This window comes from Balaenoptera borealis, assembly GCF_965194805.1.
Source record: "Balaenoptera borealis genome assembly, chromosome: 4".
Lineage (NCBI taxonomy): Eukaryota > Metazoa > Chordata > Mammalia > Artiodactyla > Balaenopteridae > Balaenoptera > Balaenoptera borealis.
In genome coordinates this window covers 130,120,408-130,135,935 of record NC_138861.1, presented here as the reverse complement: position 1 = coordinate 130,135,935, position 15,528 = coordinate 130,120,408, and the positions used below count along the sequence as shown (strand labels likewise).

At 39.3% G+C, this 15,528-nt stretch overlaps 1 protein-coding gene and 1 long non-coding RNA gene across 3 annotated transcripts in view; one reads left to right on the top strand and one right to left on the bottom strand.

Annotated features, from left to right (window-relative positions):
• Positions 1-15,528, bottom strand: part of LOC309627634 — a 1,075,643-nt gene that overhangs the window by 162,108 nt on the left and 898,007 nt on the right. The gene's annotated exons all lie outside the window — the stretch shown is intronic.
• PRDM5 (PR/SET domain 5) overlaps positions 1-15,528 on the top strand; it is a 226,103-nt gene that overhangs the window by 64,011 nt on the left and 146,564 nt on the right. For both annotated transcript variants that reach the window (XM_082389642.1, XM_082389643.1), the window contains exon 3: positions 5,873-5,995. In XM_082389642.1, the coding sequence (XP_082245768.1) occupies positions 5,873-5,995 (123 nt within the window). The remainder of the gene's footprint in view (positions 1-5,872; positions 5,996-15,528) is intronic.

The window sequence follows — 15,528 nt, the reverse complement described above, 5'->3', positions numbered from 1 at the left end:
GACTCCTGACTTCAGAAATTTGAAGGGCTATATGTAGGAGAGAAATTAAAACTACTGAAGGGACAGAGCTGGGATTGAAGGCAGTTGGTCACAGAGCAGCATGTTTGAATTTGGCGTAAGGAAGAGTGTCAACTCAGCTGAAACTACACCTGGATTTGCTACGACCTAGTAATGGCACCTGTTCTTACTTCAGGTGTCCAAGCAGAGGCTACTTGTATGTATTTGGGTTTGAATAGGGGTTTTTAGGATATCCTTCATGTTTGTTCCTTGAAAAAGTTGACATGGCAGAAAAATGGTACATGTGTGCCCAGCTATGCTGTTGAAAGCAGTGTTCGTCTTTAAGAACGTCTGCTAGTTGCTGTGAGCCCCAGTTTCCTCAGTGTACTGGTAACTTTGTGATTGCAAAATATTCATTGGTATAAAGAAGTCATGCGTCTTATTCCTTTGATGCTCACGCAGTGTCTGTGGGGTCACAGGGCAGGGACTGTCATCCCCATTTTAGAGGTCAGGAGACCATGGCTCAGCTCAGCTAGAGGAAATGACTCACCCTATGCGATACAGTCAGAGCTTGGATCACATCTGGCCTTTTGATTCCTGGTCCAGCATTTTTACCATTTTTTACCACTCTAGAATGCCTTCTTGAGGTTCCTTCCAGCTTGAAATATTTAGGGCCCTAATTATTTATAATGAAAAAGAGACTTTATTTTTCTCATCAGTCTTTTTAAGTTATTTAATTTTGTGTGTATTACATTCTGGATGTTATTCAGTAAAGAGGCGTCTGTAAAAGCCTGTGTTTTCTCTCCGTGTGCTTTCCCGTCTGAGGACGGGGATTCTGTGGATTAGGGTCACGAGATAGTATGTGAGGGAGACATAAGTAGATACGCTACGGTGATATGTGTGTGTGTTTAAAGGCACCAAAGCCGGGAAGAATTTTAGACTGAATACTTTGAAAAATCAACAGGAAAAAACCATCCCTTTGCTTAGAAACTGTAAATCATTAGCATTTCCTAGGGATGATCTTTGCTGATTTCTGAAAGTGTGTCTCTTTAGTTTAAATCTGACAACAGTGTGCTGTCAGAATTGATTATTTGAGCACACTTAGTTTTTTGTGGTCCTAAAGATATGCTGAAGCCTGGGTAATTAAATACTGAAGGCAGGGCATCTGGCCTTACTTCAGTTAAAAACAATTGCCGAAAGAATGCCTGTAATTTAAATACAAAAATATGATGACATTTTATCCTCTAAAGACATCCATACTCTAAATCTTAGTTCTTAAAACTACCTTCTTTGAAAAGTCTTGTTGAAAGACAGAAAGGAAAATATATTTTCTTTAATAAATCAACATAACATATTGTGACTTCTAATTAAGGATATTATTTCTGTATTTTTGGAACTGACTATATTTCACTGCCATGAAATTTTACCATATGTTAAATAAAATTCCATTGGGTAGATTTTGCCATGTCTGGGGACCAATCTCGTTGATTAGCTTTGCTCTGGGAACCCTGATGTCCTGTATGTGTTGAGTGAAAGATTCCTCAGGCATTCAAAATAATTGAAGGAAAATAGTAGAGTAACATTGTAGACCCTTCTACTGTGAAAATGAACCATCCAAGTAATAAATAAGCTTTTCTGTCTATAGTTGACACAATTTAACAGAGAAAATATTTAAATTTAAGGAAAGAAAAATTCTTTATATATTTGATTTGATTACATATTTCCATTTCTTTCATTTACATGTTAGGGATTACTTTTGTTGAGCTGAATCTTTTTGTGATTTCTTCTGTCCTTGGCTGGGTGGGAAGACAAACTGTGACATATTTAATGCTGCTAATCTTTAATCTGGAAAAAAAAGACAGATCCATTGTAGCACATTGTCCTGGACCTTGAAAAATGATGTCGGTAGCATTTGACAGAGAGTAGAACCTGCCAAGTTCCTGCGCAGTAATAATTTTCATTTAATATACAGTGACAAAGTCCTAGAGATATGAATGACTGGATTAAAGGGGGAAGGTTTTCATTTTCACATGAGGGTTTCTTTCCCTTTCCTACTTTAGCTAACTTATTTTTGTGTAACTGGCTTAGGAAGACTGTGCAGATCAGAGTTTGGGATTGAGATGGGTTTTACTGCAAGATGAGAATTTGACTTCTTTGTAGGCCCCAGGTATTCAGAAGATGATCCTCAGTAGGACAGTACCAATACACTTCATTTCCATGAAAATTCAAATAGAATAAGATGGCATTTGGAAGACTAGTTTTTTTGTTTGTTTGTTTTTGTTTTGTTTTTAAATTTTTATTTATTTATTTATTTTTGGCTGTGTTGGGTCTTTGTTTCTGTGCGAGGGCTTCCTCTAGTTGTGGCAAGTGGGGGCCACTCTTCATCGCGGTGCGCAGGCCTCTCACTATCGTGGCCTCTCTTGTTGCGGAGCACAGGCTCCAGACGCGCAGGCTCAGTAATTGTGGCTCACGGGCCCAGTTGCTCCGCGGCGTGTGGGATCTTCCCAGACCAGGGCTCGAACCCGTGTCCCCTGCATTGGCAGGCAGACTCTCAACCACTGCGCCACCAGGGAAGCCCCTGGAAGACTAGTTTTGAAAGGAAAAACAATACACATTTGGCTGCAAAGGTCAGTTAGATGCTGGAACATGATACTAAGAGGAATTTCGGATCTTCTTTATTCATTAGTCTTTAAAAAAAATGTTCAATTTATTACCTAAGGGTTCAGTATCAAATTAAAATAGATAAATGGAGACTTTAATAATAGCCATCTGTCTAGAGATTTTTTGATTTGGTTTCTCTGGAAAGAGGAAAGATGGGTTAGATTATCCTTGGATGTCTCTTAGATATTTCAGTGAGGAGAATGCCGGGGTTAGGGTAGGAAGATAAAAGTCATGTGAGCAGATAATCCAGCAGCTTCAGTGAAGTGTTGAAGACTGGAATGGAGGAACGGGGAAAGGACCAGCCACTCGAAAGCTGGAGAAAACAGGTAGCCTGCAGACTGTGTAGGGACTTAAGAGTCACTTGGGTAAGGATGTTTAGAGTAAAATAAATGGGCAGTGGCTCTGTTAATGAACAAAAAAAGTTATCTCAAATATGAATGTGTAGGCCACTGTAATATATCATTATAGTGTTGTTATGAGAGTATAAGCGATAATATATACATTTAGATTATTGAAAGTGACAAATCTTGTAAGAATTTCAATAAAAAATTAAATTGTGCATGTCTCTGAAGCCAGAATATGATGTGAGAAGGTAATAGACAACCAGAAAGTGCATACATCTAATGGACTGGAAATGAGTTACTGAGTCATTCAACACAGCTGGAGCCAAAGGGCCTGGGAAAAAGCTGAAAAAATAAGGAACAAACAATGCCCCTGGTAAAATGGGCTTATTATAATAAGTCACAGAGAAATCTTTGTTGTGTTTCACATCTTTGAAGAAAGAATTTCAAATGTCAAACACATCTGATATATATTGTACTTAATACTGGGTAACAAATGTATAACTGAGAAGAGCCATTAACTGCTTTCTGTAGGTAGTTCTCTCCTCTCAAATGCAGTCTGCTGTGGGCAAGCACGCTGGCGTTTCCCTACATAGAATTAGTTGGACTGTGTGGATTTCAACAACAGTTGTAGGTTTTAGATTTCAGTTCTGAGAAAATTTATCTTTCGGGTATCTGTTGGCGATGCCACTTGTTCTGCTTAATTTAGTTGTTTGTCAATATAAACAGTTCTGTTACTGTAGCTGTGGAGGAGCCTGGAAAGGAGACTTTATACCCAGATATTTAGAATTACCTTTTTACTCTGCTTAAAGACATGTGAACTGGTGTCCTCTTTGAGGGGGGGATTGTAGAGTGTCCTGTTTTTCCCAGCAGTGTGGCTGGACATTTTTGGCATCACCCAGTGGGCAGTGAGGGTTCCGAGCTGACGGGTAAGCAGGAAGGCAGGACAGTTTTCAAGGGCCTCCCAGAGCAGATCTCAGCGTGAGATTGTTATTTAGTGAGGAATTCCCATAGCTTCACACCTAAACATACGAGATGTAAATATGAGGTATTTTATAGTCCTAAGTTCTTTTAGCAATTACAGTATTGAAAATTAAATCCCTGCTTTCCAGTGAGGGTCTGCCATTTATTAGAGAGATTTTTAAATGATTATGGAGGATCCTTGGGCCCTTAAGAAAACAGGGATTGTTTGAGAAACATGGCAGATATAAGATACAAGGAGCAGGCTAACTGTATTTTTTCCCAGACAATATGTATTAGAATCTTGAATATCAGGCCTTGCAGTGCCCGCAGCAGATGTTTTTATACAGCAGCTTTTGGGTAACTTGACCCGTAGGGGTGGCTTCTTGGTTTCCGGGTCAGTGCATGGTCTGCCCTATGCCAGCCTGTCTGATCTCAACGCCCACCATTTTCTTGGTGCTCCTTCTGTTCCAGTCTCATGACCTTCTTGCTGTTCTTAATTTGTTTCCAACTCAGGGCCTCTCTATCTGCCCTTTACTTGCTGTTCCCTCTAGACTGGAACCACGCTTTCCTGAACTCTCCCCTGGCCTGTGCCCTCCCTTCATTTAGGACTCTTTTCAGGTCATCTCATCAGAGAGGCTTTGCCTGACCACCTCATCTGGAAGAGCCCTTCTCCCCTCACTCTGCCTCCTCCTCTTACGCTTTAGTTGTCTTCACAGCACTTACCTTTACCTGAAGTGATATCCTGTGCTTGTTTGCTCTTAAGTGCTGTGAGGTCAGGCTTCATCTATCTATCTTGTTCACTGAAAGACTCCCAGTGCATTAGCAGTACTTGGCACCGTGGTAGGGACTCAGTCAGTATTTGTTCAGTGAATGAATGATTGTCCAAATGTATCATGAAAATACGTACCTTATTAGGCTAGTTGTGCTTTACTTTATAAAATTCTGGAGCTCTGGAATTTGTTTTTTCCCACTCCAAGTCAGTGAAGGTATAGTGTTTATACTTGTGTTACTTGGTGTTAGAGATGTGGAGTGCTAATCACTCATTGCTTCCCCCCCTCCTCTTCTCGATTCCAATTGAAGATAAACACAAAATGAACATTGGGTAGAGATTGGTATATGTTTTATTAAACTGAGCAAGTGCCCAGTACCCTACAATGCAGAGGTTTTGAGAAGCTAGGTTCGAAGCAACTTGGATTCAGGAATGCCCAGTGGAGTCCTTGCTCCTTTGGCAGTTACCCTCCTCCCTTGATTGAGAGTTGAGTAAATCTGTCCGGGAGGGTTTATGGCAAGAAACAAAAAACAGAGAGCCCACCGTCGTTCTCAGCAAGACATGAGCAGGCCATGAAAGGACAAAATTGAACTTGTTTTATTCATCCACTAGTTAAAAATGTGAATTGTGGCCCAGGGGATGTCAGATTTCACTGGTTACATTAGCAAATTCTCCGCATATGGAAATGATTCAGTAAGCAGGTGGAAAGAGACATTGAAAGGATTTATCCAGCTCCACCCCCTCCCACTTGGGGAACCAAGCAGCCCTGCCCTCTTAGGTGGAAAGAAAGGGGGTGGTTTGCAATTATAGTTATCCCCCGAACAATTGCATTTGTGACACATATATTAAAATACACCTACAAATAAATAATCTTGACCAGAAAAGAGCTATCAACACAGGATGTTTCTGAGAGTTGATTGCAATTGTGAGTCATCTAGACATCTGCCAAATTAAAGTAGGCTCTGTTTGTACATATGTTTAAAGGGAAGAACGGATGTTAATCGAGCATCTATTCAACACCTGTTAATAAGTAAAGGTAATACTTACGAAAAAATATCATGTTATTTTTTTAGTACGGGTGATCTATTTAGTATGGTTAAGATTAACTTCAAGTATAAATTCAGGAGCTTTTATGTTTCAGGTTCGTGGGAGTAAGGGAGAAGTTCTGTACATTTTGGATGCTACCAACCCACGGCACTCCAACTGGCTTCGCTTTGTTCATGAGGCGCCATCGCAGGAGCAGAAGAACTTGGCTGCCATTCAGGTGAGCTTGTTTGCTTCTCATTTGTGCCCTGTCCTGCGAGGGGGATGAACTAATTTATAACTGTACTCCCTGTTTTAGATTTATTTCCCAATGACCTGCTTCAAATAACAGTTAACTAACTCATAAAAGCAGAGAAATCTCATCTAGGCAGCATATGCAGGAAAGGGCAAGCCTAGCTGTAAATGGACACCAGATCACTCACTTTATGAGAATCCTTGAGGGAATGAATTACATGGGCTGATATTGTCCTTGGCGGATTCCGCTTTCAAGTCCTTTTAATTCACTCAGTGAATGTTTATTGATAGTTTTTCTGTTTGATGGTTTATTTGGCTCATAGCACCATATTCTATGTTATTGTTTGGGAAAGGCTTCATGGAGAAAGTTTATTTGGGTATATCCCTATGACTGTACTCTGAGCTTCTTGAGGGTATTGTATTACTCAGGGTTTTCAGAGAAACAGAACCAATAGGATCTATATATCTATATCTATATATCTATATCTATATCTATGATGTATAGCTATCTGTCAGTCCGTCCATCCATCCATCCAGAGAGAGAAAGAGAGAGACTGAGAAAGAGGTTCATTGTAAGGAATTGGCTTATGTGGTTATGGAGGCTGGCAAGTCCAGAATCTGCAGAGCCAATGTCCCACTTTGAGTCCAGAGGCAACAGGCTGCTGTAGAACAAGGAACAGCTGATGGTCTAGTTCAAGTCTCATGACCGGAAGGCTGCTGTAGAATCAGCAAGAGCTAGTGTCCCACTTGAAAGGCTGTCAGGCCTGAAGGGTGGATATTCCAGTTTAACGGCCATCAGGCAAAAGAATTCTCTTTCACTTGGGGAAAGGAGACCCTTTTGTTCTTTTCAGGGCTTCAGCTGATTGGCCGAGACCCACCTACATTGTGGAGGGCAATCTACTTTACTCAAATTCATGCATTAAAACATTAATGTCATTCAAAAACACCCTCACAGAAAAACCCAAAGTAATGTTTGAACAACTGTCTGGGTGCCCTGTGGCCCAGTCAAGCTGACACATAAAATTAACTCTCCCAGGTGGGATCAATGTTTTCTAGAATTCTGTATCCCTATATCTTAGTATAGTGCTACACACAACATTAGGCTCTAATACAAACTGTGAGTTGAACTTCGGTGATCCCTCAGTGGAAATTAAGGGAAGAAGAGAAAAAGTCAAGGCAAGGAGTTTTTAGAGGGGCTCTGTAATTAAAACTCACTGGACAGATCGTTAATAAAGAGGGGCTTCCCTGGTGGTGCAGTGGTTGAGAATCCACCTGCCAATGCAGGGGACACGGGTTCGAGCCCTGGTCTGGGAAGATCCCACATACCGCGGAGCAACTGGGCCCGTGAGCCACAACTACTGAGCCTGCGTGTCTGGAGCCTGTGCTCCACAACAAGAGAGGCCGCGATAGTGAGAGGCCCGCGCACCGCAATGAAGAGTGGCCCCCGCTTGCCGCAACTAGAGAAAGCCCTCACACAGAAACAAAGACCCAACACAGCCAAAAATAAATATATTAATTAATTAAAAAAAAAAAAAGAATAAAGAAACATTTCATTCTGTTGGGGAATTAACTTATCACATGTGAAAACTCAGCTCCTGAATCCTAAACTGCAGAAGAGGAAGCAAAGCTATGGTTGGCAGAAGCAAGAGGGAAGGGAAAAGAATAAGAGAACTAACAATTCTTTGCGTATTTACCCATGTGCACTATTCTAGAAGCTTCATATATATTATGTCATTTATTCAAAACTCTGAGAGCTTATACTGATTTCACTCAATTCCAAGTCTAAAACCAACAGGGGCAAGAGGGAAAATGCACAGAATTAGGTTTTAAAGTAACCAGAAAACACAGTCATTTAGAATATTTCATTTCCTGATGTTATTAGCTAACCAGATTTTTTCAGTGAAAATAAGTAGTGGATCACCAGTGTGATTACTGTTTCTTTTTGTATGGATAAATGAGTGATGACTTACCAAAGGGCCACGTGGGGGATGGAAAATAGGATCTTTTGGCAGCCAGCTGTATTCAAGCCACTTTTTAGATTGTTCATGACATGTGTTGATCCAATCACACATTTAAGTTGATCTCTTTTTTTTAACGCATAGACATTATTTTTTTCAAGTATTTTATATTTTTTTATGGTTTTCTGAGGCATACTCATCTCACAGGATCTTCAGTTATATCCTAATTTTAATTTACAGACTCAGTTTAAGTGTTTCTTTGTAAATGTTAACAATATCAAAATAGGCTGTAGAACCATGAAAGCTAATTTAGGCAAACCCATTGTTTTGTAGGTTCTTCATTATTGTGTTTTAGAGAATATTATTCTGTTTAAACTAGATTCTTTTCTTCTTATGCTTAAATAATGATTTTAAGCTTTTCTCAAACTCCTTTTTTGGGCATTTCGTCCTATTGGCTGTTATTTCTGTAGCATCAGTAGCTGTCTCCATTTGCCCAAACTTTCAAGGTGTAATATGCTCAGCTTTGAGTTTTGCCTCAGAATCTCTCAGGTTATCCTTGTTGAAGAGTTCCCTTTAACTGTACAATTTGCTTATACTGAATTCCTTAGTTAACGGGTTACTGTCAGTAAGTGTTTGTCTCCATCTTTCGCTACCCACATTTGCTACTCTATGCCCTGTTTATTTCATCATATTGTAGCCACCTACAATTCTCTCCTTTTTAGTAACCACGATTTCTAAGACTTACACAGTTTTCATGTTAATTTGGTGTATTCAAAGCAGTACTTTTCTTCCTCTATTTCAACTGTGTTTCTTTCCTTGAAAGCAAATAGGAATCTACAAAAGATGACTATTGCAACTTTGGTACTCCAAGACGTTATTGTTTGACTTACTACTAGGGGATGAAGTGGGAGTGGGATTAGAGTAGGACTCATAAACTAGCTAGAGGCTATGTGAAGTTTCACACTTGAATTTAATTAGAATCTCTGACTGTTGAGAGGCCACTGTGGGAGTCTTTGGGTGCAGAAGTGATGACAGTGCCTTTAATTCCTTTTAACATGGTTTTGGCCTTTCCTAAGAGGGGGGTTGAGTGCGGTGCTACCATGTTTCTTGCCGTGGAGCACAGTATGGATCTTTGCTAACTCCCTTGAGGTGACGTCTTTCTCACTTGAACAGTAGCTGGAGAAGCGGATTGCTCAGGGTTCAAAATCACATCTGAGCTAGAGGCAGAGAGCTTAATATTTGGGTCATATGGCTGACAGTGATATCATCCTTCTGATTAGTTGGGATTATCTCCTGAGGACTGCGTTGCAGAAACACTGAATTGGTAAGAGAAGATCATAATGTTTCCTGCAAAGCATTCCACTTGCATTCCAAATTGCATCTGAAATTTGGGGCATTCAGGAAATTTTTTATTTGAGCTGTACGTCCCAGGAGTGAAGTAAATGAGAAACATTTGTGGCTATGTGGCTTGCTTGGTGGAAAACGTCAATACTTGGTCCAGTTTTTTTGGACAAGGGATTAAGAATTCGAGGTCTGTTTTGGCAGAGGATGGGAACTCTTTTGGAGACTCAGTTATGCTTCTAGTTTTGCAGTTTATTTGATTTTGGAAGACTTGCTTTGGAAATGATGATTTAAATATCTGAATTACTGAAGAAGGGTCCCATAGGCTAACAATTCCTCCCACATGCGCACATTTCAGAATAATCAGTTGAACTGGATGTTCAGACCCATGAAAACTATTTCCAACTAAACCAGAAAATTCTAAACATGCAAGATTTGGCTTAAAATGAACCAAGAGAATTCTTAAGCTCCGTAAGAAACGGATGATTCTTATTAAATGCTAATTTTATTATACTAAAGGAAAAAATATGTAATATTTGAAAAGTAATTGAACTACTTAGTGTTTTGCAGGCTTTTGAAAATTTCTGATCTTTTGGTAGAAAACTATTTGTTTAAATACAGAATTATGTCATTTAAAGTTAAAACTTGGAATTCTTTAGTCATTTCAGAGCTAGAGTATTATATCTCATGTTCTTAAGACATATGTCCAGACATACCTTTCCTGGGACTTTTCACAGTATATTATCTTATCAACGTAATGAAAGATGGCTTGTTGTTCTAAAAAAAAAAAAAAATGGAGCATATGGAAGAATATTTGGGTCTTGATCCACTACTCCGTGAGGGGTGCCAGGGTATGGGGATGGTCTAACTAAGTCTAGAGGGCACTGGGCTTTGAGCTGAGCTTGTGGTATCAACACAGCTCCACCCCGATTCCGATGTCAGTTTGGTTTCCCCATTACCAGGAAAGCTATTTTATTACATATTATTTGCTCTCCTACCTGTGCCTTGTGAGAGGATGGACAGTCTTAGGCAGTTTATCCCAGAGTCTTTTCTGGTGACACGTGGCATTTCAGTATGAAGAAGTGGGAGATCAAATGTGGCTCTCCAAGGAGAGCAGCAACTTGCGTGTTTTTAGAGCCCAAATAGAACTTTCTCCATTGTCATCAAGCCACCAAGGTCAACAGGCTTATCAAATAGTGTTGATGCAGAATGGTAACAGCCAAGCAGCCAACCAAAAGAAATATCAAAAGGATTTATCACTTATACCCAAAATTATACATAGTTTCCTCTAATTCTGTTTCTTCCCTATTTCTATTTTTTCCTATCAGATTTATACAAATGGTATTTCTACAATATTTTCTAGACTCTGTATGTTACAGAATTGTAAGGTGCAGCTCTCTAGCGATTTTCTTCAATAAAATATCAGTTAAATAGCTTGCAGGTCTGTCTTTTAATGGGTTATCTTCCAGTAAGGTACATATTTGTCTTTCACTAGGGTAAAAATTTAAACTAAATTAAAATCACAAGTAATTGGTCCTATGAGGTTTTAAATACCAACCCTGCTGTTGCCGTATGTTCCTACAGGGAGTGGGGGAATTTTATTACTGATCAGTTTATTATTTTCAATGAGGTTGTAGTTTATTGGTAGGGAAAATGAATATGTATAGAGAGATCTTTAAGATATATAGTGATACCTTGACGGATGAGTTAATCCTTAATAATGATGATGTTGGCAGCTAACCCTTTCTGCATGCTTACTGTACGCCAGTAAATGGTGATATGTATTAAAACCTTGATACTTACTGTGACACTATAATTATCATTTCCCTTTGTCACCTGAGGATACTGGCACACAGAGAGTCTAAGTGACTTGTCTGAGCCACACAGCCTTTGGGTAGCTGGATAGGATTTGAACCCTGGTGAATTATCTCCCCTGTGTGCTCTCTGAACCTCTGTGCTCTAATACCTTAGAGTTGAGATAAATTATAAAGGAGTAAAGTCAGATTTAAAAAACCTTGCGGGGGGAGGGATAAATTGGGAGATTGCGATTGACATGTACACACTGCTATATATAAAATAGTTAACTAATAAGGCCCGACTGCATAGAACAGGGAACGCTACTCAATACTCTGCAGTGACCTATATGGGAAAAGAATCTAAAAAAGAGCGGGTATATGTATATGTATAACTGATTCACTTTGCTGTACACCTGAGACTAATACAACATTGTAAATCAACTAACTATACTCCAATAAAAATTTAAAAAAAAAACCTTCCATATATCTGAACTTGCTACTTAGATATTTTGAAACTGCTGAAAATTTGCAAAACAATTTAATTTTTTAAAATATATTTTAAAGTTATTTACATCACATATTCCTTGATCTTTTTTAAGTTCCCCAGCTACCCATAATTCATTACAAAGCATTGCACCTTCTTCTCTTCATATAAAGGCTAGCAATATCTGTCCTGGCCTCTTTTTCCCTTTGGTTCCTTTCTTTTTGTCTTAGCTGCTAGCTAATGTGTTAAAAATGCGATAAAGGTAACACTTAGATCTCTTGAAATTAAAAATAGTAAAATTTCAGAATCAGAGCATGTCAGGTTGGGTATAGGGGAAATTTTCGAGTAGGTAGGATTTTCTGTGTCTCTCAATCCAGAAACCATACAGGTAGTTTTCTCAACTACCTCCACTGAAGACCATCCTGCTTCCCAGTGTCCTTGTGTCACCCAGCAATAAAGTAGAATGTGTTGTTGCCTTTTGACTTGTCCGAGGGTTCTACGAATCGCTTAAGAGCTTTATTGGAGCTTGACTTTTGAGCTATTTTTTTTTGCATTGACAAACATTTATTTCTTTTCTTTTTAAAAAAAATTTTTATTGGCGAATAGTTGATTTACAATGTTGTGTTAGTTTTCAGATGTACAGCAAAGTGAATCAGTTAGACATATACATGTATCCACTCTTTTTTATTTTTTTTTTAGATTCTTTTCCCATATAGGCCATTACAGAGTATTGAGTGGAGTTCCCTGTGCTCTACAGCAGGTTCTTATTAGTTATCTATTTTATATATAGTAATGTGTCTATGTCAGTCCCAATCTCCCAATTTATCCTCCCCGGCCCCGCCCGCTATCCCCTGGTAACCGTAAGTTTGTCTTCTACATCCATGCCTCTACTTGTGTTTTGTAAATAAGTTCATTTGTACCCTTTTTTTTTTTTTAAGATTCCATATATAAGTGATATCACATGATATTTTTCAGAACGATTTTTATCTAGCCTATCTTATCTGTATGTATTTGTGGTTACATTAGTTATATATTTGCTGTGTAACAAATTTCCCCCACATTTTAACAGCTTAAAACAACAAACATTTATAATTCATACCTTTTCTGAGGGTCAGGAATTCAGGAGCAACTTAGCTGGACGGTTCTGGAGTTCTGGCTCCGGGACTGTCACGAGGTTGCAGTCAGGTAGTCAGCTGGGGCTGTTTGGTCTCGGAAGACTTGATTAGATTCCACTTCCAAGTTCACTCACATAGCTATCAGCAGGAGGCTTCAGTTCTTAACGGTGTAAACCTTCCCTAGGACTCCTCACGACAGAGAGAAGCAGCTTGCTTCTCTGAGAGTGATGTGAGAGAGAGAAATCGGCAGTCTTTTATAACCTAATTTTGGAAATGACCTACCATGCCATCATTTCTGTAGGATGCTGTTAGTCACACAGACGCAGACCAGCATGGTACAGTGCAGGAGGAGACTTCACAGGAGTGTGGATACCAGGAGGTGGGTCATCACTGGAGGCCGTCTTCAAGGCTGGCTACAGCAGTGATCAGCGGGGGAAATGTGCTTTATAGAAGGATGGGGTAAGGTTAGAATCAATGACAAAACGAGGCCTTGATATAGAATCAGAAGGAATGCAGAACCCAGCCCAGTTCGGATACTGTTAAGGAAGGCCATTTTAAACAGTAGGTTCCTGACCCTTAACCTCACTGGCTGAGCAATTTATTTAACTCATTCAGTCAACCCATAGCTCCCAAGCGTCTGCTGTGTGCCAGGGCCTGTGCTCAGCATTGGAGATATTATAGTTAAAAAGATGATCTAGTTCCTGTTTTCATAGCAGTAAAAATAATCTTTAAAACTCTGTTCCTCTTTGTGAATTAGTGGTAATAATACCTACCTCACTGGATTTTTGTGAGGATTATATTAAATGAGATAACATATGCAAAACCCCTGACCCCTATATGTGCCAATATATGTTAGCAAGTATTTGCATTATCACTCTCCCTGCCAGGTCCGTAGTTGTTGTCTTTATAGTTTTGTCTCTATGTAAAACAGAACGAAATCTGTTTTATTTCCTCTAAATTCCTCTCAAGGTAGCTAATATAATTCTAAGCATGTAGAAGACTTCTCAGTAAATGTTCACCACTGACAGGACAACCTGCTGGATGGAATGATGGAACCATAAGGGGCCCGCTCCTGACTGTGGCTGCAGCCGCCTGGATCCCGGCTCCTGGGCACCTCGGTTGTTGGATGCACAGGGACACACGCGTCTGCTAAGGCCACTGGACCACTGTTTACTGTGGCTTTGCTGGCTGTGGCTGTGTGGCCTGTCTTCCCTTAGGAAAGATAGTTAGGACTTCATAGACACAAGAAATGTCCTGGCGTAGAAGATGTCTTGTGCTGTGCAGAGACCTTTACTAGGTACAGTGGTTTGGCAACCTTAGAGATAGGTTTGGGATCATTATGATGTTTGTGCTAAGCCACTTTTCAGCTTTTTTAAAGAAGGAGGTTTTGTGCAGGTTGGCTGTTTCCTAGAGAACACATTTACATTCTGCCTGCTCTCAGCTGTCTTTCAGAATGGTGAATGCTGGATACTAGTAGGCAGCGTCCCTAGAAATCATTTAAAAGGCTCATAATTTTGTAACCCAGCAAAGCATTAACCAAAAGGAAGCCAGAGGGCTGAAGAGTGTGTGTTTCCTAATTGATTTGGGGTCTTTGGTAACAGGGTGTTAGAGATAGTGAATGTATAAAATAGAATTGAAAATAGAAATTCTGTGAAATGATTCTTTGTGGAGGAAAATGTGCTGAGTCTTATATTTAATACTTAATTTAAATTTATTATTATTATTCATTTAGAATTAAATTCTATTTAATATTGGATTTAAAATTTAAAACTTAAAAAATATTTAATTAAAAATATTCCCCACACCACCAGAACAGAAACCCAAACCACGTAATATATCGATGGTCTCACTTAGAGGAATGATTTATTTACCTATGAATTTCTGTCACTAGTCTGAGTTCTTCAAGAACAGTCTGTGTCAGTTTTGTTTGTTTTCACCCTGCCCACCCTGCATGGATGCGTCTAGTGGGGCCCAGTGGGTGCTTGCTCACGTGATTCCTCTGCTGACTTTTTCCGGAAGTGGTACACCTAGTTGCATGCGCCTTGTCAACTTGGAAAACCCTTATGTCTATTTCCTTTGAAATAACCGAGAGCAAATGCTTCCACTTGAACTCTGGCCTGCAGTTTGCGTGCATGTGAGTATTTGGTCTGGCAGGGACACTTTCACTCTGTCCCTGCTAAGTATGTATGGTACATGTGTACACATCTCAGTCTACAGTGTAGGCATTTTTATCTCTTAGCCAGACGACTGTGCGGCCAATAGCACCTCATCATTATGTCAAGTCTTTTTACAGACATAACCACAGGCAATCAGAGGCTTAAATTCAGACACTCTGTTGAGTAACAGCTAGACAATCCAGTCTGGACTAACTCAGAAACCTGGGATATAGAGGAATGAAATAGCAAAGGTTAATGGGACAGGAGGTCTTTGCTGTGAAGTGGTAGGGTTCTTTCAAATCACACTTAACAAATGTAATAATGAAAGATTGGTATTTGAGAATTAATCAACATTGCATTAGATACGCTGGAACCAGCCTATGCCATTACAAAGTTTAAGAAGAGGTATGGTAGAAATTAAAAAGAAGAAAGTTTAAAATCTTTTAGTTGCTAAAAAATGTAGTGAAAAGAAGAGGTAGTTGTTATTGATGCAGTGAAGCAAACAACATGAATACCCCATTTATCAGAGGAAGAAATTAAACTAATAAATATAAATATTATATATATTACATATATATTATATATGAAATTTATTTTTAAGTGTTAAAACTAAAATCTAGACACCTAAAATTAAGTATACATACTACTTGTTGCCAGGCAAGATATTTT